General features: G+C 47.6%; 1 protein-coding gene across 3 annotated transcripts in view; it reads left to right on the top strand.

Moving 5' to 3' along the window:
• The first annotated feature begins 180 nt into the window (after positions 1 to 180).
• Positions 181 to 24069, top strand: part of LOC119458065 (poly(A) polymerase type 3) — a 52784-nt gene continuing 28895 nt past the window's right edge. The window contains exons 1-13 of one of the 3 annotated variants that reach the window (XM_037719866.2): positions 181 to 366; positions 3436 to 3657; positions 4320 to 4386; positions 5620 to 5701; positions 7772 to 7881; positions 9019 to 9072; positions 10259 to 10370; positions 12914 to 13336; positions 16845 to 17097; positions 17541 to 17641; positions 19230 to 19299; positions 21741 to 21807; positions 21887 to 22066. In XM_037719866.2, coding sequence (XP_037575794.1) covers positions 359 to 366; positions 3436 to 3657; positions 4320 to 4386; positions 5620 to 5701; positions 7772 to 7881; positions 9019 to 9072; positions 10259 to 10370; positions 12914 to 13336; positions 16845 to 17097; positions 17541 to 17641; positions 19230 to 19299; positions 21741 to 21807; positions 21887 to 22066 — 1749 coding nt within the window. In that variant the 5' untranslated portion in view covers positions 181 to 358. The other 2 variants (XM_037719865.2, XM_037719867.2) reach the window with 2 other exon arrangements.

Genomic DNA, 24069 nt, shown 5'->3' with positions numbered 1-24069 from the left:
CTACAAATAATTGTAAACATTTTAAATTATATCGCGGTATGCGAGCGTTATAATCCAATAAGATGACGCAAATACTGATTATATTTGTTGATTTATTGATATTTACGAATAAAAAATGTCGCGATGTTAGTTTTCCTGGCGGACTGAGACGGGCAACTGCGCTTTTCTCGTCTTCTACTTCCGCTACTGGAAGTCGCTACATTACGACACAAGTTCACAGCAGACGGTCCGCGAAATTGTTTTTTCGCAATACCCGCGGTCTAGCGCCGTGTATTTTCACCCATGAAGTTCTTTTCGAGGCTAAAGAAGAGGACCAGCAGGGGATAGCGCGGCGTCTGCGCCCCGGGCATCAGCCACGATGTCGAGGTGAGTGGCGCACAAGCGCGACGCGCTCGCTGCTGGCCGGCCGCACACCACCACCACTCTGCGTCAAGCCAGCCCCGAGAGAGGCGACGGCGGTTAGGCCTAGCGCGCGTGAACAATAAACACCTTCGGTGGACGTGCCCCGGAACGCGCGACCACAGACACCGTTCGGCACTGCACGAATCGCCGCAGACGGGGCAGCCGCTTCGTCGACGAGCCTCGGAGCGACGCCGACCGTTTCCCGTGCCGAGACAGCGCTGCGAACAATGGTTCACTGGGAGAACGTCCGGTAGGCCTATCGCGCTTCGAACTCTGCACGCAGCGTTCTTTCAAACGAAATGCGGCCTCGCGTACCGGCGCATTTCGACTCTGCCGCTCGCGAGACTGGTCGCTCGACTTTGCGTAGGCCGCTGTCGAAGCGCTTCGCGCCGAGCGTGGTCCTGCAGCTTGTGTGCGTGTTTGAAATGTCTCGCGCCGCGCATGTTTCAAGCGAAACTACGACGGGGTGCCCAGTCATTCGCAGCGACACCGTACCGGAGGCAGTTACCGAGAAAAGCTCCTTTTGCGCAACGCCGCTTCCGACGAACCCGGTCCGTTTTATCGACACTGCGTTGCGTCGGCGCCTATGATTGACGCGGAAGGGCAACTTTACCCCCACGAAACTACAGCCAGCCCGTGCGTAGTATCGGACGTCGACAGGGCTGCTCGCGAAACGCAGCCTAAACAAAACGGGCGTCGTTCGCTGCCGAAATAGACGCCTCTGCGCTTTACCTGTCGTTCGTTGCCGCGGAGCCAGAACCTGCCACGACCGCGGTTAACCCCTGGTAGTCATTTTCGCTTTTGTTTCTGTAGTAAAGTCTACATCATCGCGGAAGAGAGAAAAAAAGAACCGGAAGCGAAGAGCCAGTCTCGTGTCATGGGAGTTCATTCATTGCACTGTCTTAGCTTTTTAGCCCGAGGGCCCCGTGGTCTTTTGACAGTCGTTATTTCTAGCCCGCGCGGCCGTCTGGTATCGCGTAGTTCGCGTTTGTAGCTATTATTACTCCAAAGCCATAAAAAAAAAAAAAAAGCGAACATGCGAGTGTGCGCACGGCGGGCTGTGCGCATAAAAAGCGTGTGCTCGTGCTGTTTGTCATGTTCGAGGAACGTGTTGATAATTAACACGTGCTTCCGTAGAGCGCTGGACCTGTGTGCTCGGGTGTCGTAGTCTTTTCGCGCTGTTTAGGCTGTGATATGTTGCACGAACTTTTCCAAACAGAAGTATTCATCGTTGGGTACCTGCAGCGAAACAGGCGAGGCTTGGATTTGTTTTACGTCGTAGTTTAAAGCGACATTGTGGAGAACGCCACATTTTAGTGCAGCTCACGCGTAAGGATTCTTCGAGCGTAGTGGTGGTTCTGTAGTGATGTGTGTAGAAGACTTTGCCTGTGTGAGTGGTGTGTGTGCTAAACCATGTAAGGGGATGTGCAGATACAAGAGATGGAACGTTTTTGTCTTGAGTGCTGGTTGGAAAGTTCTATACATGACGTGTCAGTGGCCTTTCCTGGGCATCTTAAATTGTATGCACCAGTAGGCATTAGTGGCTTTCAATTGAATGACTAGGGCTAACATGGCCATGTACTGTTTCTAAGCTATCGGCGCTGATTGAGTACCAAGTATTGCTCATAGATCAGGCATCTTGAAATACATCTCAAACATGGAGTCTGCTGTGCTCGAAATTCGAGCAGCAGGCAAACGCATCGTAAAGCAGTGTGCCTACACTTGTGCCATGGTAACTTGCAAGGCAGAGGCCTTAGCTGAACAGAGGTTTTCTCATCTCTAGCGAATTGACTAGCTTGAGTAGGAGTCCCACTTGACTACTGTTCTCAGCAGTATTGCCACGTAATCGGTTACAGTGGCCAAGTGTGTGGCAGCTTTGCATTAACATTTAGTTTGTTGTGACATTCTTCTGAGCGCATGTAATTTACGAAGCATTATGAAGCAGATTCTCATCTCTGCAGAAGTTTGTTGGAAAGCTGGTCAAACAAACCACGAAAATTCATTTAAACATGACATGCTTTCCTATGAACTCTGGAATGCTATTGACAGTTTGTATGCTAATGTCCGTTTCACATGCTGCTAATTTCCAGTGTTTTTTTAGCTGCGAAATTCCGCAAATGCAGACTTTGAGTTGCCGTTTCACATGTACTGAGCGCGGTGGCTGTGATTTTCACATTATCCGAACACCTAGTGGAAGGCTGAATTATTCATGCTGTTGGCTTATTTAGTTCGCTTTGGTGTGAACAAAGTAAAACAAACTAAAAACTGTTTTCTTGAAACATTTTTTGTGTTTAAGCTTGTTGCTCTGTTCAAATGAAAAATAACCAGGCAGGCCACAGTGACATCTGACGATTCCCCATCCATGCCAAATGCGCGAATTCAGAGTTCTGAAAATTCACAAGCAAAATCACATGTGCAACAGGCTTTAGAGCTCTTATAGCCCTTTCTCAAACAGTTTATCATAAACCTTAATTTGACTTCTGAAAAATAGACACGTTAATGACTTCAGTCACCAGGCCATTTATATGCCTTATATGGCCTGAATGCCAATTCTACGAAAATGCAAAGCAGCTTGCAGGGAGTTTATAGGCAACTGTGTACACTGTCGAGGTGCATTTTTATAGGGATGCTGCCCTATAGGGATGCTAGATCAGGAAGCAACCCTTGGAAGGCTAGTGTCAACAGCCAAGTCGGGCCAGTATATAGTGATGCTTTCTGCTCGAGTATGTCTCTTGTCATCCACAGCTGGCTGATCCCTTTTATAATGCAGGCGAAGCGTCACTGGCACCGCTGAAACTTGATAAAGAATGGCATCAGAGAAGGGAATTGCTGCAAGATCGCTGCCCCGATCACTTTTGTAAGAGGAAGCACCTCTGGGCAGAGCATCACTGCCCGGCTTTATTGGGTTACGGTGATGTGATGATTAAATGAAGATGCAGTAAGAGCTCACGGTGCTTTAAGGGAACTTCCCGTCCGGCAGTAGATAAACCAAATAAGCAGCTTGCTGACGTGTTGGTGCATGCTTCTCCGCAGCTTCCCCGTGCCGGGGGCTCGTGTGGACCTCTTGAGTGGCGGCGGAGCTCTGCAGCCGCAGCCAATGGGCTCAACCACCGGCATGGCAGACAAGACGCTGGGCATGACCTCAGCCATCAGCACTGCCCCGCCAAAGCCCAGTGACCTGCAGCGCACCCAGGAGCTCGAGGAGACCCTGCGCCAGTTCGGCCTGTTCGAGTCGGAGGATGAGCTGGCACACAGGTGCTCATCTGTTTCGTGCCCTTGCGCGCGTGGCAGTGAAATTGTGCATCATGGGCTCAAGTGTGTGTGTGTGTGTGTCTGCGTGCTTGAGGGGATACTTCTCCCTTCGGTTATCGGAAAAAAAAAAAAAAAGCTGCAGCTTTGTTTATTTCCCGGTGGAGATGGCTTCTGAAGGCCACGTCGACGCTAGGCACAGTCGTCCAGAAGACTCGTCTTTTCTGGCTTCGCTGCTTTGTGTTGTGGCAATTGCGTATGCGCAAGCTCCACCCACCATCTCTTGTGCTGAAGAACACAGCTGTGTGGGTAGTGGACGCAGCCTTTTGTGGGTGTGCACCTAAACTGGCGTTTCAGGTATTTTTGTCATCCTAGTTCAAACTGTTTTCCTACCAGCTTGGAGGCTCCCACGGCGGCCTCGGGTGGTTATTTTTAATGTGGCGGAGGCTAGGTAAATGCCGTCTGGCAATTGAAAAGCTAATGCATTTAAGAGATTTGGTAGTGCAGCCCCATGCACATTGTCTGCTGTATTACTCGGAAGCTTGTGGATGGGTCGGAAGTGCTGGCGAGTGGATTTTGTGTGCATTGGTGAGCTGCGCCACCCTGAAGTGCTCATTATGGCGAGTAGTGCTGTCTGTGATGCCAAGGTCCTTGGTTTTTGTGCCTAGGATGGATGTGCTGTCGAAGATCAACCAGCTTGTGAAGAAGTGGATCTATGAAGTCAGTGTAAAAAAGGTGAGCTTCAGGTTCATGGTGCCGCAATCTTTTGAAAGTTCCTTCTATGCTTTTTCTTTTTTATTGAAATTTGTTTGTCTTTCTTGCTCCAACTTCAACTCGAGTTTTGTCCAGCTAGACAGTGATAGCAAATGACCCCCACGTGCATTGACAGTGAACACATTCCAGGATATATGCGAAAGGCAGTGTTGAGAATGGCAGCACACTCTGGTGACACATGCGACAACCATTTAACATAGTGATAGATGATGTAGGCAAGCTTCCTGCCTTTGTTGACACTGAGCAGCTAGTTTGTGCATGCATTATAAGTACGTTGACTGAACATGTAGCCCATGACTTCAGTGATTAAATAGCCATGTAAAGGTGCATGTAAAGATATGCTGCTCATTAACAGCCGTGGTTCACCTGTAGGCTCTGTATAATGGTGCATACCTAACCTCTACGCCTTGATGCGATTCTCTGATGAAACTGCTGACACTAGACGTGCCCAAGTTAAGAGCATTTAGTAAGCTGCTGTGGGTTCCTTTTGTGCTCGACTGTATTCGAGAGTGGTATTCTCTGTCAGTCACTTTTGCATATACTATCACTTCCTCGAAATTTCGTTCGGCTCTGCATCAGTGCGTACGGCCGCCAGCGTTTCTGGGGCTGTGCCGGGAACGGTGTTGGTCGCATATTTTGGCCAGTTCGATGCAATCATGTAAACTCTTGTGAAAGTGATAGTAGCATCGCTAAAAATGATGACTAGAGAATACCGCCGCTGTGTGCTCGGTATTTTTGGCCAACAAAGCGCAAATGGCGATGATGTGCCGCTTTCATTATAAAAGGTCGTTAAAAAAGGAATTCTGTGAAGCTAAATTCTGCACGTCTCATTTTTTGATCGTGAACAGGGGGGAGGCATGCTGCATTTTGATTTAATAAATTGAGCATGGTACAGTCGGGCGCATTTTATGGTCTGGTCTTTTACTGTGCAAAATTTGGTATGCGTTAGATTCGGGGGCGCGTTTGAATTGGTTAAATACGGTATACCTACACATGTGTAGTATGGTTTTCCTCATTTGGTCCTGCGACTGTTTGCGTCAGTGTGATACTTGGTTTGTTTTGCATACTAGTGCCGCCTTGTGCTTTGTCGTATGTGCACACTGTTGTGGAATATGATGCACTTAATCAGCATCTTGCGTAATTACGAACAGTTGAAAAATGGCCTTCTCATGCGTGTGTTCTAATCTTGTACAGAACATGCCGCCGAGTGTGGCAGAGAATGTGGGAGGGAAGATCTACACATTTGGGTCATACCGGCTTGGAGTCCACACGAAGGGTAAGTTCTAGGAGAGAATTGAAATGTTGCTGTCACATTGTGCAGGCCTCGTGTGCAATTTTTATTATCCAATGAGAAATTTTCGGTGGTTGACTGTACAACTTAAGTGAGTTAGTGCAAAGGCGTCTGCATTTTGTTTTTGGGCCCTTATCGGCTGTTGTCTGCCTTAGTGTCTTCACTAAGCATCCCACGCTGATATTGTATCAGTTTACTGAGAAAGTCCCATATCTGCCCGCGTGTTGACACCTACAATCGCTGGCAGGCGGTGTATCGGTCTACTACTTGCAAAGGCTGACAATCAAATAGGCTTATCTGTGAAATGTGCAAGTGATTACTGATTTTGGTAGCATCATTGTGTACCATAGAACAATAAATTGCACTTACGGCTGGCACTTATCGTGGCTGTGAAGGCAGGAGGAAAACCCTCATTTGTATTATTGCCCACACAATATTGCAGGGCATGCAAGTGTGCGGCCACACTTGGCAAAGCAAACCTTCGTGGGTGCAATGATGCCTGGAGGCATGGCTTTGTATCGTCTGCTGCAATGTTTTGATGCGCGAATGGCAATGCTTACCGGAATCAATGACCGTGTAATGGACTTAGGTGTTGAACAGCTGTCTGTTTGATGCAGCATACAAACTCAAAGGCTAACTTGCGACAACGGTGATATGCTACCGAAAGCAAAATTCGCTTCACCGCACTGAGAGTCAAGCTTGGCAGGCCCAAATGAAGTAGCAGTCAACAAGCGAGCCTCTATGCATCACTGCACCTTGTGTAGATTTGCTTCGATGCACGTTTGCGGCACCTACAGTGGTGCTTCACAATATGTTCTGTGCAAGTGGGGCAACATTTTGTCGCGTATGGCTAGTCTTCCCACATGGAATGATAAGGGAAGGCTTTTCTGATATTCATAACTAGGTACGGTAAAACCTCGTTAATTCAGATTTCACGGGACCGAAATAAATGTCAGAATGTTGAATTATTGCGGGTATCGAGAAAACAATAAACAAATGGTTACTACGTCAACACACTTCTATTTGCTGAATGAATGAGCAAATCCTGTTTCTATTTTGCTCAAAAACAGTGCAGAAGCTGCAATTCTCATCATCTCATGACTGATCAAAATTTTTGTATTTTTCATGACTTTTTCGTATTTTTAGGCTTTGACTAATTTCAAAGTTGGCATGTCTAGTAATGGCTCATCTCTTGAGCTGCTTCCAGCATGGACGAAGGAAAAAGATAGGGAGCATACCGCAACGCGATTGAAGTAGTGTGTGGTGGCACGTCATAGCACGGACACGTCACAGTGCACGGTAGGTTTCAGTACTCCCGGTTAATTTATTTTTCCAATAGCCATTTGAAACCATTTGAATCTCTTCAAATAAATAAAAACAAAACCAAGGAAAAATATCTTTTTCCTTCGTTCATGGGAGCAGCGTGCACCAAATAAAAACTACCGCTAACCAAACGTCTCGGCAAATCTCGATTCTCCGTGATATCAATGCAACAGGTCACGTGTTGGGCTACCACTGCTGGCTACACGGAGCATTTGCTTGCTAAGGCTGGCTGCGTGACGTAATGCTCTCTCCTATATTTTTCTTCCGGGCATTGACTTTTAAAATTTGGCTTTGGATTTCCAAACTAATGGTGGCACCGGTCATCATTCCAATGGAAGATGTAGTGTGCTAGTTGCACATGCCGGGTGGAGCTTGTCTCTTACAAGTGGTTTCTTTGGGAGAGCCACGTCTACATTTTCCAGGTCGAATAGAAGCATACTGCACTTGCACATGCTGTTTGCAAAAAATGACTATGCTGCCATTAGCTTGGCAAACTGCCTCACAGGAAAGCTAGTTCTACAATTATGAAAAGGGTCCATTGCTTTATGGTTCAGTTTCAGTAGTGCTCGTCTAGAATGATGCGAGTTGCGAAAGCTGGCATTTGATCAACGCTGGTCAAGCCCAACTTGTTTGTGTCAATTTATTAATACCGTTCATGCGTGTTTTGTGTTACTGTTAGCCTTATTCTCGCTGCGTTATCTTTGACATTGGGATGGTTGTGCTTGTTGGCAGGGGCCGATATCGATACCCTGTGTGTGGCACCACGGCACATCGAGCGTAGCGACTTCTTCACCTCCTTCGTGGAGCTTCTCAGGCAGCAGGAGGAGGTCAAGGACCTCAGGGTGAGCCTCCGCTTCCATCCTTTCTTTCTCTTTACTGTTGTTTCTTTTGGCCGCAAATGTGTGTTCCACCATAATGCATTGTGGAGTCGGGGCTACGTGGTCCTTGCACGTAAACCACATGAACAGCGAGCGCATGAGTACACGGCATAACGCCAAGAAGTGAAGTGCATCAAATTATTGGAATGGTGATGCTAAAAATAACAATGCACTCGGGGGCTATAGTGCTGCACTGCTGAGTGGGACATTGCAATTTCAATCGCAGCCATGACAGCCACATTCTGATAGAGGCGGAATGCAAAAGCTCTTGTTTACCGTGCGTTATGTGTGCATTAAAGAGCCCCAGGTGGTAAAAGACTATGGCGCGCCTCATAATCAGATCGTGGTTTTGGCCTGTCAAGTGCCAGAATTGTATTGCGATAGCAATTATATGGACGCTCCAGGTGCATTTCTACCTTCGCCATGAGGTTGCGTAGAAAGTCCGAGGGCGATAAAACCCTTGCCACGCACTCTACGCTGTATGTGTGAGTGAAAGCGTTGCGAAAGCGAAAGTTGCAGCCGGCATTCTACTTAGGCTGCAACTGCGTATGTGTCGGGTGCGCGCGGTCATATCTTGAGAGCCATCTGTGCCGGTGGCGTAGTCTAGGTGCGTCGGTGGCTCGTACCTTTGTGCGTGCTCTGTGTTCTCAGTGCTCAGTTTTCGTTGAAGCGATAAGACAACACGGTCACTTCGCTCACTGCTGCCGCGTTTCCTCACGCCAGCGTTTTGATAGCGAGTGTCCGCGGTCATCGAGTGTGATGTGTTCGTGTTTGCTGCACGTGCTGACACCATGCTTGTTAATTTAGTTAGCAAGCAAATGATAACAAGTTGATACAGCCAATGAAAGTACTATCCTTACTTTGTTTGGCTCTGCTAATTTGCTATCGCAATCGATGCTATTCCTTTTGGACGAAACTGCTACTTTTTAATTTCAAAATAGCATTATACAATAATTATTGGCACCATTCTACTTGTGAATGATTGCTGTATGCGGTGTTGAAAGTTCTCCAGAAATAATGGCCTCGAGCAGCTTATTTTGTACAGTTACGCTGTATGTTTTTTCAATTGTATGCATGACTTACGTTTGTGATCTCTTGCAGGCCGTCGAAGAAGCTTTTGTACCTGTCATCAAAATGACGTTTGATGGAATTGAGGTAATGTGCTCCTCTGTTGTACTTGTTTCATGGGTAAATTTAATGGCACTAAATGTAAACGCCATTAGTGAATGGCCGAGTTCCAGTGGACACATGGGAGTGCTTGCACTCTTCCCAATGTATGTGTTGATTGGCATGCTTAGATGTCTCAAAGCAGAAGTGTAATAAAATTGTAGTGATGGATTGTCGCAATATTTTTTCACGCATCTGAAGTTATCAGGGTTGCTAGTGTAACGAAATTGTAGTCATAGATTGTTGAAATTTTTTTCCAGTTTGATGTCCTCAACACTGCAGGCATCATTTCACTTTCACTGGTTTAGTATTGAATTCAGCAATAGTTGTCAAAAATGCTTTAGACAAAAGCATACTTGCCCAATTTTTTCTTAAACTTCATGAATGTGGACTTGATTTACGGTTTTATGAATGTTGCGTCAAGTTTTTCGAAAAATTCCATTCATAGAAAACTTTCACTAGTCCGTCTCAAAGCCTGCTGTTGGAAGTTATTTGATAGTGAAAGGCCAAAAGAGGGGCACTTGCTTCAAGAAAACACTTCTCTGAAAATTGGACTGCTTGAAATGCATATCACTTTTTAACAACACTCTTTCTACTTGAAACCAACCAATAGGGTTTCTATTAGGGATGGTAAACTTGTTGCACTGACTGTGTGTATTGTCATCGTAAGTATACAAGTGCAGCACGAGCTTCAAAAAGGACACCAGTCGGTAAGGCTTGTGTTAAAAAGCACCGATAAGAAAAACGGGCAGGGTTCATGCAGCCGGGTAACAGTACCTAGAATGTTTCATTTGTTTGCTGTTTTCTCATGCCTGGAAGTATTTGCGACTAGCGCAATTCGATGGACTCTTCCACCACTCTGGTGTGAACCCATTTTCTGTTATTACAAGCCCTGTGGCTGTACAAGGGAGTATAGTTGGCTTTGGTTTCTGCCTAATGAACGTGTATATTCAAAGATGAAATTAAACAATTTGCATTTTTCGTCGTTGGTGAGGGAACACACTTCATGAACGCAAGCAATACTCCTAGGGGCAACAATGGCAAAAGTGCAGGGCATATTTCTTGCTCGCATGCCAAGTGTTAAGGCAGCTATCGCCGTATGCATATCAGGAGCAAAGTCTATACTCTGAGCGGAGGTAACATTCTCGCGCTTCACTTCCACGTGCTCTTGCAGCTTGACATGCTGTTCGCTCGGCTGGCCCTGAAGGACATTCCGGAAGACCAGGATCTGCGGGACGTCAACATCCTCAAGAACTTGGACCAGAAGTGTGTGCGCAGCCTGAACGGTGGGTGCACACGCATACCCAAAGTCGGTTGGTCGATCTGTGGCGTTTTTGAGCAAGGGCTTGGATTTCGTAGATTACTTGAATCTGCCTGTAGAAAACAAGAGGCTTGGCGAGCTAGAAAAACCGCAAAAATCAAGACGGGTGGTGAACTTCGCCTTTGAAGTTGTCGCACCAGCTTGCCGCGACACCAAAGGATATCGGCGGGGCATCTGGTCGGGCCTGCAAAGATTGCTCCTTTCAGGCGTCAAGAATATTTTCCTAGCCTAGTACAGCCCAAATTCGAACTACGAGCCAGTACAGCCCACGAGCACCCGCCCCATGTGGCTGTATCTTGAAAGCACCAGTAAGAAAAATTCGGGAGGTGGGGGGGTTGAAGTAGAGTCCACCCTGCCTGTGTTTTCGTGGCTAAGGTCGCATTGATACGAGCACCGGCACGAAGCTCAATTCGCTCGCTGCTTCTGCTGTGCTGGCTCACTCCAGCATTTCGACAGCCCTGTTTCTGCAGTCATCGAGTGAGATGCGTTCAGTTTGCTTGTGCACACATGACATATGCTTAATAATTTAGCTAGTGTGTGTATGTTAACAAATTTATGCGAACAATAATACTATCATTACTTTGTATAGTTTTCCACTAATTTGCTATCGCAATCGATGCTTCGCCTTTAGAACAAAACTGCGACTTTATTTTATATATGCCCTCGTCAAGCATCGATCGACCAATTGAGCTCTTTGCACATGTGTCAATACGTTGTCTTCATGATGCCCATCGTGTTCTCTGAGACTGGTACCATGTTGCTGCCCAGTCTTATATGCAGCGGGCGTCGCAGTCTGAGTAGTCCCTGTAGATGACACTGTTTTGTCAACTGGCTTCTGGTCATTCTACTCCGATAACATGTAAGCCAATTCCCAATGGCCATAAAGCTCTGGCACTACGTCAGATACAGTCGCCGACCGATTTTCCAGACTTCGTGGGTACCGAAAATCGAACAGTCCGAAAAAATTGTTCACCACAAGAAATGCAATTTATTAGGCTTAGAGCGGCATAAAAAGCAGAGCATTGCTACGGAGATCACCATGGAGATTGAAGAAACGAGCTTCGAGGCACAGGAGGCGGTGCCGATCACGCAAATGAGAAGCCGCACAAAGATGCTACGTCTCAGACACACACCTGCTCTGTGGACACACCATATGCAAAATAGCAACAGAAAAGTTTTTTTTTTTTTTTTTAATGAGAAAAAAAGTGGATCTTGCATGAAGAGATTATGACGATAGTGCTGACCGAAAAAAGAAAAAGTGCCTTCCCCTAGAGCGTTCTGTCAGCTAAGGAAGAGCGGGCATGGCTTCCGAGATGAGTGGATGGCTCGCACCATGTTGGTGTGCCATTTCTCTTCACACCGCCAATCAGCTCGCCGGTGCAGATAGGTATTTGCCAGCAAAGCAATGCTGAACGGTTTCAGTGGATCGTCACAGATTACGTCCTGCTTCGGTCCACTGAAACCGTTCAGCATTGCTTTGCTGGCAAATATCCTCTCCTGTATGCACCAGTCCCGCTCGCAACTTTCGGATTCTCCGAACGCCCGTGATGCGGCCTGATTTCCAGTTCATCTCCGCACACATGACCACTTTCCTTTTAAATGCGGCATCATGATGAACTCGGCACTTCATGCTGATAGAGCAGACGCAAAGAACGTGAAGACAGACGGTAGACTATTGCCTAAGTACATGTACTGCAGCACACAGAGGAAGCTATGGCATGCTACGGTAGCTAGGCTAGAGTAGCTAGGCTCGACGCGCGTGCGAGGCGGCCATTTAGAAATGCTGACGCAGATTTAGGGTCCGTGTTAAAAGTGTGCGTTAGATTCGAGTAAATACAGGATTCGTTAGAAAGCGGGCACTATAGTGGCATCGCCTGTTTGGTGCCATGACGATAACGCCACACTGCGCCGATGCTACACCATACTACCGATACGACGCAGGTCAAAATGGCGACGTTCCTCGTGTACTTCAGTTGGCTACTGGCGCGGCTAGTAGCGGCTGCGATACCGACTTTTCGAGATGGCACTAACTATGCACCATATTTCAATTTCAGTTAAAACTGGCGCATTTTTAAAAATCCTCGAATCTAAGCCGACCCTAGAGTTTCGTGTATGATTATTGGGGGGAAAAAAAACTATCGGCCTAGATTCGAATACGGTACTTTCTATGGGCAGCTGACGGGGAATCGGAAAATCTTCGTTGTGGAGGAAATTTCGTTGTAGCGGGATTCGACTTTAGCACACACTGGGGCAAAACTTCCACTGCTTTCAGTTTCGTGCATAAATTGAATAGCAAGATCGACGTAACTACGCGCGAGGTCCATCCTGCCGACTTTTTCGGCATGGGCGTCATTCAGTGCAGGGGTTGTGCCGGTTCAGTGTGGATAAGAATGGGCACTGAACTTCATAGCCTCTGTGTTGCTTTGGGAGGCTACAACCTCGTGAATAGTCGGTCCAGCTCTTGTGCACTGTTGCCAAGCCCGGATGTCGTCCTTTTCCTGCGCGCAGGCTGCCGGGTGACGGACGAGATCTTGCACCTGGTGCCGAACCGGGAGACCTTTCGGCTGTCGCTGCGCGCCATCAAGCTGTGGGCCAAGCGTCACGGCGTGTACTCGAACGTGCTGGGCTACCTGGGCGGCGTGTCATGGGCCATGCTGGTGGCGCGCACCTGCCAGCTGTACCCGAATGCGGCCGCGGCCACCCTTGTGCACAAGTTCTTCCTGGTCTTCTCCCAGTGGCCCTGGCCCAAGCCCGTGCTGCTCAAGCAGCCCGAGGAGAGCCGGCTGGGCTTCCCCGTGTGGGACCCGCGGGTGAATGTGGCCGACCGCTTCCACCTGATGCCCATCATCACGCCTGCCTACCCGCAGCAGAACTCCACTTTCAACGTGTCCGTCTCCACCCTGACCATCATGCGGCAGGAGTTCAAGCAAGGTAGGTCTGCAAGCTACGACGGTGGTGCCTCCCCACAAATGGGGGCTGGGGTGTTGAACTCAAATTGCTGAAAAGAACGTGTAGTGACGCGATATTTTCAATTCTTCATCTTACGAAATAAAAAGAACGGTCGAACAAGAAATGTTGCTGGAGTCAACGTCCTGACCAAGGTACTTGTCTTCACCCGCCGTGGTTGCTCAGTGGCTATGGCGTTGGGGCTGCTGAGCACGAGGTCGCGGGATTGTATCCCGGCCACGGCGGCCGCATTTTGATGGGGGCAAAATGCGAAAACACCCGTGTACTTTTTAGGTGCACGTTAAAAGAACCCGAGGTGGTCCAAAACTTCAGGAGTCCCCCACTACGGCGTGCCTCATAATCAGATCAAGGTTTTGGCACATAAAACCCCATAATTTTTTATTTTTTTTTAGGTACTTGTTTTTGTCAGGCAGCGCCATGTCCCTTTTGGCACCACGAGTTACATTATTTCAAAATTCATTTCAAAGACAAGAATAGGGCATCCTTCATTACCTACCTGTTTTACGCTATTACCAGTTAAAAAATACCGTGTGGAAACGTGTGAGGGCTGCACCCCCAACTTGGCAGTCCAAAATTTGGAGAAAAAAATTCCAACAGAGAAGCAATCGCGTTCGGTGTCCTGATGCTGCGCACGCACATCGGCAAAATTTTTCGCACTGCATACTTCCACTTGCCGCTAATGGATGGCAAGAGCTGTGCGGTGACCTCTGATGCAATGGCACATCCGGGCATCCAGGGTGTGCACAAGTTGCCCGCTGCGCCGTTATCATTTTGACCAAAAAGGTTGGTCCCGTGTAAGGGCCGCACCTCGTCAAAATTGTGGCAAAGACGTGCGGCCCATTAATTCTATATGATAAGTGCAGGATAATGTCTGTGTAGTCGGATACAAAGCATAGTAAACAAACTTGTCTTCACATTTCTATCAGCAGCAAGTGCTGCCAGCCTTTAACCCTCTGTTTACTAACAGAAACAACCGTTTCCACTAGTCAACATGCGGTCACATGACAGGCCTTGTGGGCCACTTGGAAAAAAATTTTTAACATCCTCGTGCAGGAAACGTGTGATTTCACAAACACCAAAATTTCAGTGGTGGAAACGCTGCTACAATTACGCCAATCTGCTACATTCCGTTTTTGTCTGTGCATTGTTGTATTTCCTTTTTGTCAAGGGGGGCAGACATGCGAGAGCTGCACCACCTAGGTACCACGGAGGAGGACACACTTTTCTTCGTTCGTCGGTAGCCAATGGCAATGCACACTATGCAAGAACTAGCACCCAGCTTCTGTTAAAAGGGGGGGGTGGGGGGGGGGGATTTCTCACTCGCATTTTTTTAAATTTTTGTTTCTCTCTCTCAGGCACCATCTCAGGTTTCATGCATCAGTGTCTGCTTTCTGTGCCTTGTTGTCTGCTAGCGTACCGTTTCAGCTGCAGTGAAGGATACACGCAAATCTACAAATCCCCAGATTTTAGGAATATTAGTTCGTAGTACTGAGGCATAAACATGACACAGAAACTGAATAATGATCATTATTCTGAAAAGTTACATACTCTGAAGTTCACAGTACTGAAATATTTTTACATTCAAACTATAAGAAGTCTGCAGGGGATTTCTGGGAAGTTCTTTAACGGAATGGTCTTAGTAACGAGATTTCTCTGTATTCCCACAAATTTATAAGCGGTAGCATTTTGCAGCTCGGGGGGGGGGGGGGGGGGGAGAGAAACGGGCCTAGGCATGTGGCATGTTTTCCTCCAAAGTACCTAGGCTCAGTCCCCACATTGTCTTGCCAATCACACATGCGCACGCAGTTCAGGAAAGCACCGCGTATCTCTCGCATGTCTGTGTCGTTGACACAATGTAAACGCTCTGTGATGATGTAACGATACAGCTATCACTGCGACTTCCGGTATTTTAAATTTCTTGGCATTATAGTTGAAACCACTTAAAACAATATTCAAGTGCCACGAAAATTCCATTGTTATAACCAATAATTGTTATATCCGGGTTGCATGAAAAAAAAAACCAAATAAGGGAATGGCAGAGCTGTTATGAGAAAACTACAATGGCAGGGAGGCCAGTGCCCCTCTCCCCCAGCTTCCTCCATTTGGCTGCTGATTGTGTTGACTCGTTTAACTGTTTAACTCTGCTTCCTGCGCGCTTGGATCGCGTGTAACAAGTCACGGCTGTCGGCGTTCAAGAATGGCACTGCTATAGTAAAACCTTGTTAATTCGGATTTCACAGGAACGAAAAAATGTCCGTTTGAATGAACCAATTGTCGAATTATCGAGGGTATCAAGAAAACAATAAACAAATCCTTTCTACGTCAACACACCTTTGTTTACTGAATGAATTGGCAGAATCCTGTTTCTATTTTGCACAAAAGCAGTGCGGAAGCTGCAATTCTCATCTCGTGACTGTTAGCGCTCGCAGCGGCGCCGGCGGCGTGTCTTTATCCGAGGCACTCTTTTCACTACCGCGTGCACATCCCGATTATCTTTTCGCCTGCGTCGCTAGGTTGCCACCCATCGCGATGTGGACGGTGCTCTTCATCCTCGACAGCTATGCATTGAGTAAAAACTAAACTATTGTTTACCACAACCTATTGAAGGCGCGCGGCCAACACACGCACTGAGTCAAAATGAAACTACCATTTGCTGCAACTGTGGACGAATCCGCGGTCGCTATCGACGCGATCGTGGATAGCGACTGCTCAGTTATGAAGGCACGCGGTTGACGGGCCTACCGAGTCAAAACGAAATTACTGTTTGCCGCAACCGCTGCAGACGAAATCGCAGCCGCTATCGACGTGATCATAGATGGTAACTACGCAGTCATGGAGGCACGCGGCCAACGCGGTGCTATGCACAGCGGTAAACGCAAGAATAAAGCCCTATAAAGCCTTTAGCGTTCTGGCGTTGCTTTCATTCCAGTGCGGTTTTGACTGATGACTATGGCGATGCAAATGCCGTCGCTGCGTTTCGGTTTATGCGGTTTGCGTCGCACGTTTGCGGCACTCTGCCAGCCCAGGGCAGTTGGCACAGTCTATTCGTGTTTCGGAGGGTGGCGCAGCACAGAGCTATGGGCACAGCCCATTCGTGTTCGGAGGGGCAACGGGACAGAAGTGCGGAGAAGGATGGAAAACAGCGTGCGGCGGCGTGCAACGGCTCAACTTTTTTTTTTTTTGCAAGGAGTTTGCATTCGATTCCCTTTCGGCACGGACACCCAGTAGCCAGACTTCATCGTTAGAACCGATAATGCGGCATGGGGGCATTGTAATAAGCGGGTTATTTCACCATAGAAAACATACAAAAGTTGACTGTGCAGCAGCTTCTCATTGTTAAAACCGGTATCGTTATAAGTGGGTTTGGCTGTAGTAGAACAGGAACTTAATATGGTGCACTGTTTGGCTGTTGTATGGCAAAAATCTGAAATGTCATGCAATGCGGAAATGCGTATTCCTGTTTGCAACACAGGGCTGGCTATCACGGACGAAATCATGCTCCGCCGCAGCGACTGGATGAAACTGTTCGAACCGCCCAACTTCTTCGGCAAGTACAAGCACTTCATCGTGCTGATGGCCAGCACCCAGTCCAAGGAGCACCACCTGGAGTGGTATGGCCTGGTCGAGTCGAAGATACGCATTCTCATCTCCAACCTGGAACGTCACCCATACATCGCCCTCGCACATGTCAACCCGGAATCATTCCCGCCCTGCGAGCCAGAGGGGTGAGGCGCCTCTTTTCCTGGCTCTTCTACGGTGCTGTGTTGTGCCTAATTTGCACGTACGGCTGAAGCACTTCTGGTGTGTTATGTAATTGTAGCTTCAATAATGTACAGCCTCCTGTATTTTTAACTATCACGCGAGGAACTACCAAACTACCAGGAATGGAATTTAGGAATGAGAATAAAATGAACCTCATTTGAAGCCGGGATATGTAAGGATTCTTTTTGGTCAACTTGCCACCTATCCCACTGAGGGCCCATATTGATGATGGAGGACTGGGTGCGGATCAGTGAGGAAGGCCAAAAAGGTGGAAAGTAAAAAGAATTGTTACATAATATGGGCCTTGATGGGTTACATTGTACTGGAGAAGTGTAGCCTTTTAAGTGTTTCTCCTTGTATTTCTGGTGACCAGAGCTTGATTTTTATTGTGTGTGCTTGACTACAGGGATAAGCTCCAGTCTATGTGGTTCATCGGCCTGCAGTTCAACAAGACTGAGCACGTCAACATTGATCTCACTTACGACACACGGTCATTCGTCGACACTGGTACGTGGGCCTGCCCCTTCTCTGCCTGCTGTAGAATCTCGGTGATGCTGTAACTTATGGTGCATTATTTGGGGCGGTGCAAATTTTCTCTAGTCCCAGCTGAAATAGCCTTCAGTCCTGTCCATGCCACGAACAATTCTCACTCATCCAAGCATCTTACGGCTGGACTGTACCTCATGTATGCTTCATTCTTTCTGAATTATGTGCTCAACCTATTGCTGTTGCCTATGTAGTCGCAAATGTGTAGAGGGCACTGCTGATCACTAGGGTGCATTGGTTGCTGGACGTTGGAGTTATGGCGAACTGCCATTAAGGGTGGCAAGATTGAAGTGCAACTCTAGTCTAGCACTGACACAGAAAAGCTGGAACACTCCTGCACCAAAAGTGCTGTGGCCTTTACAGCAGTGTGCTGAATCTTGTGTGGACAGGAGTCCCAGGTTGCATCACTCGCTAGCTGAACTGGTGGCTTGTTTGTGCTCGAATGTCACAAGAGGTGGCATTTGCCAATGCATGCAGTCCCATGCTTGTGTTCTCTACGCTCCTGTTTCATGCGCAATACGTATGAAACATGCATTATCTGCGGCAATGTCAGACCACTCATGGTGATTGATGGGTTTTAATGGCGCAAGGGCATCTTTCGCCAAAGAGCGCCAAGTCTATGGGTACATTCAGTGATTTATAATATAAATACAAAAGTCTGATAGATGGTAAGGATGTTTGAAGTGTCCTATATAAGGGGGCAAAAATTTCGTAGTGACAAAGGCGTAAAAGGCCTAGGTAAACAATGGTGTTACTGTTATGTGGTGCATTTCAACTGTGCATGGGTTATAGAGAGATATTTCGGTGACTATAAGTGATAACTTGTTATGTGATATGCTATGTTCATGTTATGTCGGACCACTCGTACGATTGGCAGGAACTGAGCACCAAAAACAGCAAAATTGGGCAAGTTCTAGTTTTGCCGTAGCAGTGACGGACAGTGCCAACATTCTATTACACAGAAGGGATGCTATTTTGTTTGTAATTGCCCCGGGTGATGCATACTTATGCTCAGTTCAAGACAAACCAGGTGATAATGTATCCAAACGTTGTGTTAAACTATCCAGTGGCAAATGCCACCTCAGAAGCAGTATTTTTTAATGACAGCCGTCAGGGATACGATCATTTTTGTGAGATATAGCGGGACTAGCTGCAGGCTGCATAATTGCACACAGCCAACAGTGTTTCTGGTGCTGTGCGAAGCTCGCCGACTTCACACATTGGCATAAACACAGTTGATGGTTTGCTATGGTGCATCTGCTGCCTAGACACTCGAAATCTCTCAAAAGTGATCGCTCGATATTACTGCCCCAGTTAGGAATGTTACTGAGAATGAACCCAGCACATTAAACTACACAGCCATGCATACCTGGCGCTCCTGTTTACGCAACATTCAGCGCTCTTTTCACGCTGTGCAAAAAAATGATGGAAGTAAGCACAATGCACTTCAATAGATTTGCGCATAAAGGTGTTAATTTTGAAAGAAAAGTGTTGCCAATTCCTTGGTTATCTTGACCCACTTGGTTTGTCGTGTATGTTGCTCTTGCAGTAAAGAGGCAAGCAACTGCAATCAACATTTTCAAGCAGGACATGGAAGTGGACATCAAATATGTCAGGCGGTAGGTCTTTTTGCGTCTTCTGTTTGTGGACAAGGTGCCTGCATCCATATACAGCTATATCTTGTTAATTGGGAAAATCTGATCATTCGGACCCTCCCTCTAGGTTCCAGCACCCGTATGCATTACTGTAGACCAGATTATTTTAGCCTCGCACGCAGGCTGCGGGCGCGCTCCAATACTCTTGACACCAGGCGCCACCTCGGGGTGTGGACTGCGGGAATCGGCGGACTAGCGTGTGTTTATTTGTGCGTGGCGCTTGTTTGTGTCGCTGCTACTCGCGGTTTGAGTGAGCAGTGTGGCGTCTCACACGATGTGGGGTCTCACACGCACTCTTGGGACAGAGGAACGACAACACAGTAGTGCAAACAAACAAAAGGGCATTTATTGTACCTTTTGTACACTAATACACGCTAGCCGAATTACTATGCATAGAACAGTCACATGGAACAGTCACAAATCAAGAAAGCCCGACTCACCGCGACCCGATAGCGAGCGAATATCGCCTAGTCCAGGGGTTCTCAAGTACAGTCATCCCACGGAACCCTGCTAAGCTCCATAAAGTGCCAAGGAAGCCCCCCCCCCCCGAATTAACCGAATGTCGAGTTATCGAGGGTATCAAGAAAACAATAAACAAATACTTCACTACGTCATCACGCTTCTATCTACTCAATGAATCGTCAAATCTTGTTTCTGTTTAGCACAAGACCAGTGCGGAAGCTGAAATTCTCTTCATCTCATGACTGATTAGCGCTAGCAGCGGCGAAGGCCTCGCGACATCCTTCGCGGCGCGCGTTTTCATCTGAGACGCGCTTTGCACACCAACGGGCGCACATCTCGATTATTTTTTTCGCCACTCAGCCTTAATGCTCGCAACAAATTGTCCGTCCATCGCGATGTAGCTGGTGCTTTTTATCTTCGACAGCTTTGCACTGAATCAAAGCGAAACTACTGCTTGCCGCAAACCGCTGCGAACGAAAGGCCACCGGCCGCTATCGACGATCATGGACGGCGACTTATGGTTCAAGAAGTAGGCGGCTGACGCATGCACAAAGTCAAAACGGAAACTACCGTTCGCTGCAAGAAGTGCAGACGAAACTAGCGGCCGGTCGCTATCGACGCTGCCATGGGAGGCGACTGTGCAGTTGTGAAGGCACGCAGCCGACGCGCGCACGAGTGAAAACGAAACTACTATTTGCCGCAACCGCGGCGGACGAAACTGCGGTGGTTATCGACGCGATTAGAGATAGCGACTACGCACTTACGGAGGCACGCGTGCTAGCCGCCGACGCGGTGTGCGCGCGGCGTTTAAACGCAAGAACTAAGGCTTGGCACGAAGCGCTTCGGCGTTGCTGTCAGTTTCACCCCACTGGAGCATGTCTGCATGATTTTAACAGCATGTTCGTGTAATATGTTTCCTGGGTAATGTGCGTGTTTTTCTCATGGTCCTGTGAAAAATGTATGAGAAAAGTTCTACTGTAATGGCAAGACATTAATTCTGGTATATTTGACCTGAAATTGTTTAATTGTATCACGAAGAGCGGTAGTAGTGTCTATCTGAAATGAAGTGGCAGAGTCCGCATAGCCATCAGAAGAAACCGGGCGGGAAAAGTAAAGCTGGGCTGTAAACCTTGATAACCTTGTGGTCATCGTCAATGATCACACCAGTAGCGACCATGAATTCTACAGCGGTTGCAGCGAGTAGTGGTTGTTTCGTTTTGATTCCGTGCAAGGCAGGCACAATGTCGCAAACATGGGAGAAACTATTGAGGATGAAAAGCAATTCTATTGCGGCTCGCACGCATACATCAAACCCACGGACTACACTGCGGTGGATGGTCTGTTGCCGAATTGCTTGTGAGGAAATAATCGGGATGTGCATGGTAGTGAAAACCATGTACATGTCTGCCGTACTGCGAAGGAAGTTGCGACCCTTGCTGCTGCAAGCACATTTCGGCCATGGGATGACTAGGATTGCAGCTTAACCCTGATATTCTGCAAAATGTAAATGGGTTCCGGATCTCCCAAGTAAATAAATGTATATTGACTTAGTAAGCACTTGTTTACTGTCTTTTATACATTGTTTCCGGTTTCCTGAAATCTGAATTAACAAGGTTTTACTGCAATGCTTTGTGTGTTGGCATGTATAATAAATTTATGAAGCAGGACAGTATCAACCAAGATTAAAAATTTATAAAGCCCAGGTTTCCTGGCCCCCACACAGTAGTCCTGTTCAGATTGTGAATGAGCCTCCCATGGAGGGACCATAATGCAAGTCAAATTTTTTCAGAGTTCATACTGATCCTTCGAAGCCTTTAAGGGGCAACTGCCATTTTGAACGTCTTGAAAATGGCAGTTTTAAACACCTATCAGTACTTTCTCAGTCTAAATAGATTTAGCACATCTCATTAGCATCCCCCCCTAACACTTTTGTCTTCCTGCAGGAGAGAGCTTGTGAAGTACCTACCTCAGTCAGTGCTCAATCGTTCCAAGAAGAAAGGAAACAAAACGGTGAGTTGCTTACTGTTTCTGGTTGCCCAAGGTAACTGGTTTTGCTCAACCCATTCGGGGATCACTTTATTGCTTGCAGAATGCGACTCCGAACTCCACACCCCAACACAGCCCTGGGTCAACATCACAGACGGGAAAGAAGACTCTGTCCTCGAGCCGTTCAGACTCTGCCCTCCTTGGCCTGGTGGGTGATGGGATAGGTGGCACTGTCAACGATGCTGCCCTGATCAGTGACGACTCCTGCTCTAGCCTCAATGTGGTGAGTGGTTTTGTGGGCTTAAGAAAGATCTATTGCTGCTTGTTAGGGTGGAGGCTGCATACAGGGCACACAAAGACGAGACTGCATGCATGTGCCAAAGTGATTGAAGAAAGTGCCTAATGTTTGCACTGTTAGAAGAGTGCAATGGTTTGTTAGCTGAAGGGGTTAGCCACCTTTTAAAGTGCCCCTAAAACCACACAGAGGTGAAAAATTTGTTATATAGTGGCAGCTGTGTGCAAGTCTACAATGAACGTGCAGCTGCAAGAATTTTTTTTAAATGATGCGGTAATGGCAGATTTAGAGGCTTTTGATGATCAACAACACAGCCGCAGTTTGTTTTTCCCTTTCCTCTCTTTAAACACACAAAAGCATGACCTTTAATATCGGCTACTGATGCTCTGAGCTGCCGCAGTTTTCGCAAGTTCTTTACCAACGCGATAGATGGTCAAGCGGTGTTTCCTGCATACCGCGTTCCTCCGAGCCCACTTTGCGAAATAAAATTATTCCTTTCGTTTTTTTCTGCTCCAACTTTTCATTGTGGAAGGAGGCATGCCAATAACTACCGTATTTTCTTGCATATAACCTGCACCAAAAATTTTTAAAATTGCTTAAAAAGTGGGGTTGCAGGTTATCTGTGAATATTCGCGAAGGGAGGGGGTGGGGGTCGGCTTCACAGCAGCATGCGGCCTGCCGTGCAGAGTCCGCAAGTCTATTGACATTGACGTGTGTTAAGCCAATAAGAGGCCAACACAGGCTATAGTCAGATCCACATCCATAGTCTGGTTAGATGCTTTTCGCATGAGTCGGGTAAGCGTTTCCTGTAAGCCCTTGCACAGTTGGCCAGCCTTGTTTAGGCATCACGAGTGTGTCTAGGCGGCAGTCTTTCACAGTTAGAGAACCTGAAGATTGTAGCCGCTGCTGAAGAAATCGGCAACAGAGCTGCTTGCGAGATGGTTCCGAAGAAAGTTACATCTTTGAGAGAGGCGATGAAGCCTCGAATGGCAGCAGTGAATCGGATGACAGCACTGACAACGTTGCTGCAGTCAGTTTTGAAAACAAAATGACTGGCCGTAGTTGTAACTTCCTAGCCCTCATTTTTTCGGATAAGCGTGCGGGTTATACGCGAGGTTATTTTTTCTTTCTTTTTTTTCTTTTTTTTTTCTTTTTCGTGGAGTTCAAAGTTGGGAGTGCTGGTTACAGTCGACGTCCGATTTCCCGGACCCTCAAGGGACCGCGAAAACGTCCGGGAAATCGGGCAGTCCGGAAAAACGAATGCACGTGAAAACGCACCTTTTTGGTAGGTATTTTTTGCTGACGGAGAGGGTCACGACCGGAGTACAAGATTCTCATTGCTATTCAGCCAATGCATCGTTTAGGTGGCTCTGAAAAGAGCCATTAAAAAAAAAAAAAAAAAAATACGACGTGGCCGGCGCTACCTCATAGGTCAGCACTTGGGCGCAAAGAAGTCGCTTATTTTATTTTGCACGGTCCGCTTCCCCGCGATCATGTCTGCCTCAATTTCAGTCAACGTCGTGTTGCCGCTGTACACCGATGACAGTGTCATCAGTGCTCGCGTCAACTCCGAGCTCGTTGGCTGTGTAGGAGCTGGCTCTTCGTTCTCGGTGTCGGAGTCGTCGGAATCCTCCGTAACTTGACGAATGATTTCGTCATCGGTCAACTCCGCACATAGCTCGAGGTCTTTGTCAGCGTCGGCGAAGCGCTCAAAGGTTATCCCGGCTGGAATCGACACGCCGGCAGCGCGCAGATCGTCGAAGGCAACGTCCGCGGATGGCAGTTCGTCCACGGAGGGCAGTTCGCGGTTGGCAGTTCGTTCGAAGGCGCGGACGAAGACGAAGGAGCAGTCGGTGCCATCGCTGTAAACGGCGAATCCGCTCGACGAAAAGCGCAGCACGAAACAGCTAGGAACTCGGTGGATGCTGAAGGTCGGGAAACGTGATCACTGAAGATAGCGCGCAGCAGCAAACGATCAACCGCAGACACGA

The sequence above is a fragment of the Dermacentor silvarum genome, chromosome 7 (assembly GCF_013339745.2).
Source record: "Dermacentor silvarum isolate Dsil-2018 chromosome 7, BIME_Dsil_1.4, whole genome shotgun sequence".
NCBI classification, from domain to species: Eukaryota; Metazoa; Arthropoda; class Arachnida; order Ixodida; family Ixodidae; genus Dermacentor; species Dermacentor silvarum.
The sequence above is the reverse complement of the archived record's forward strand: the minus strand, read 5'-3'. Positions and strand labels throughout refer to the sequence as shown.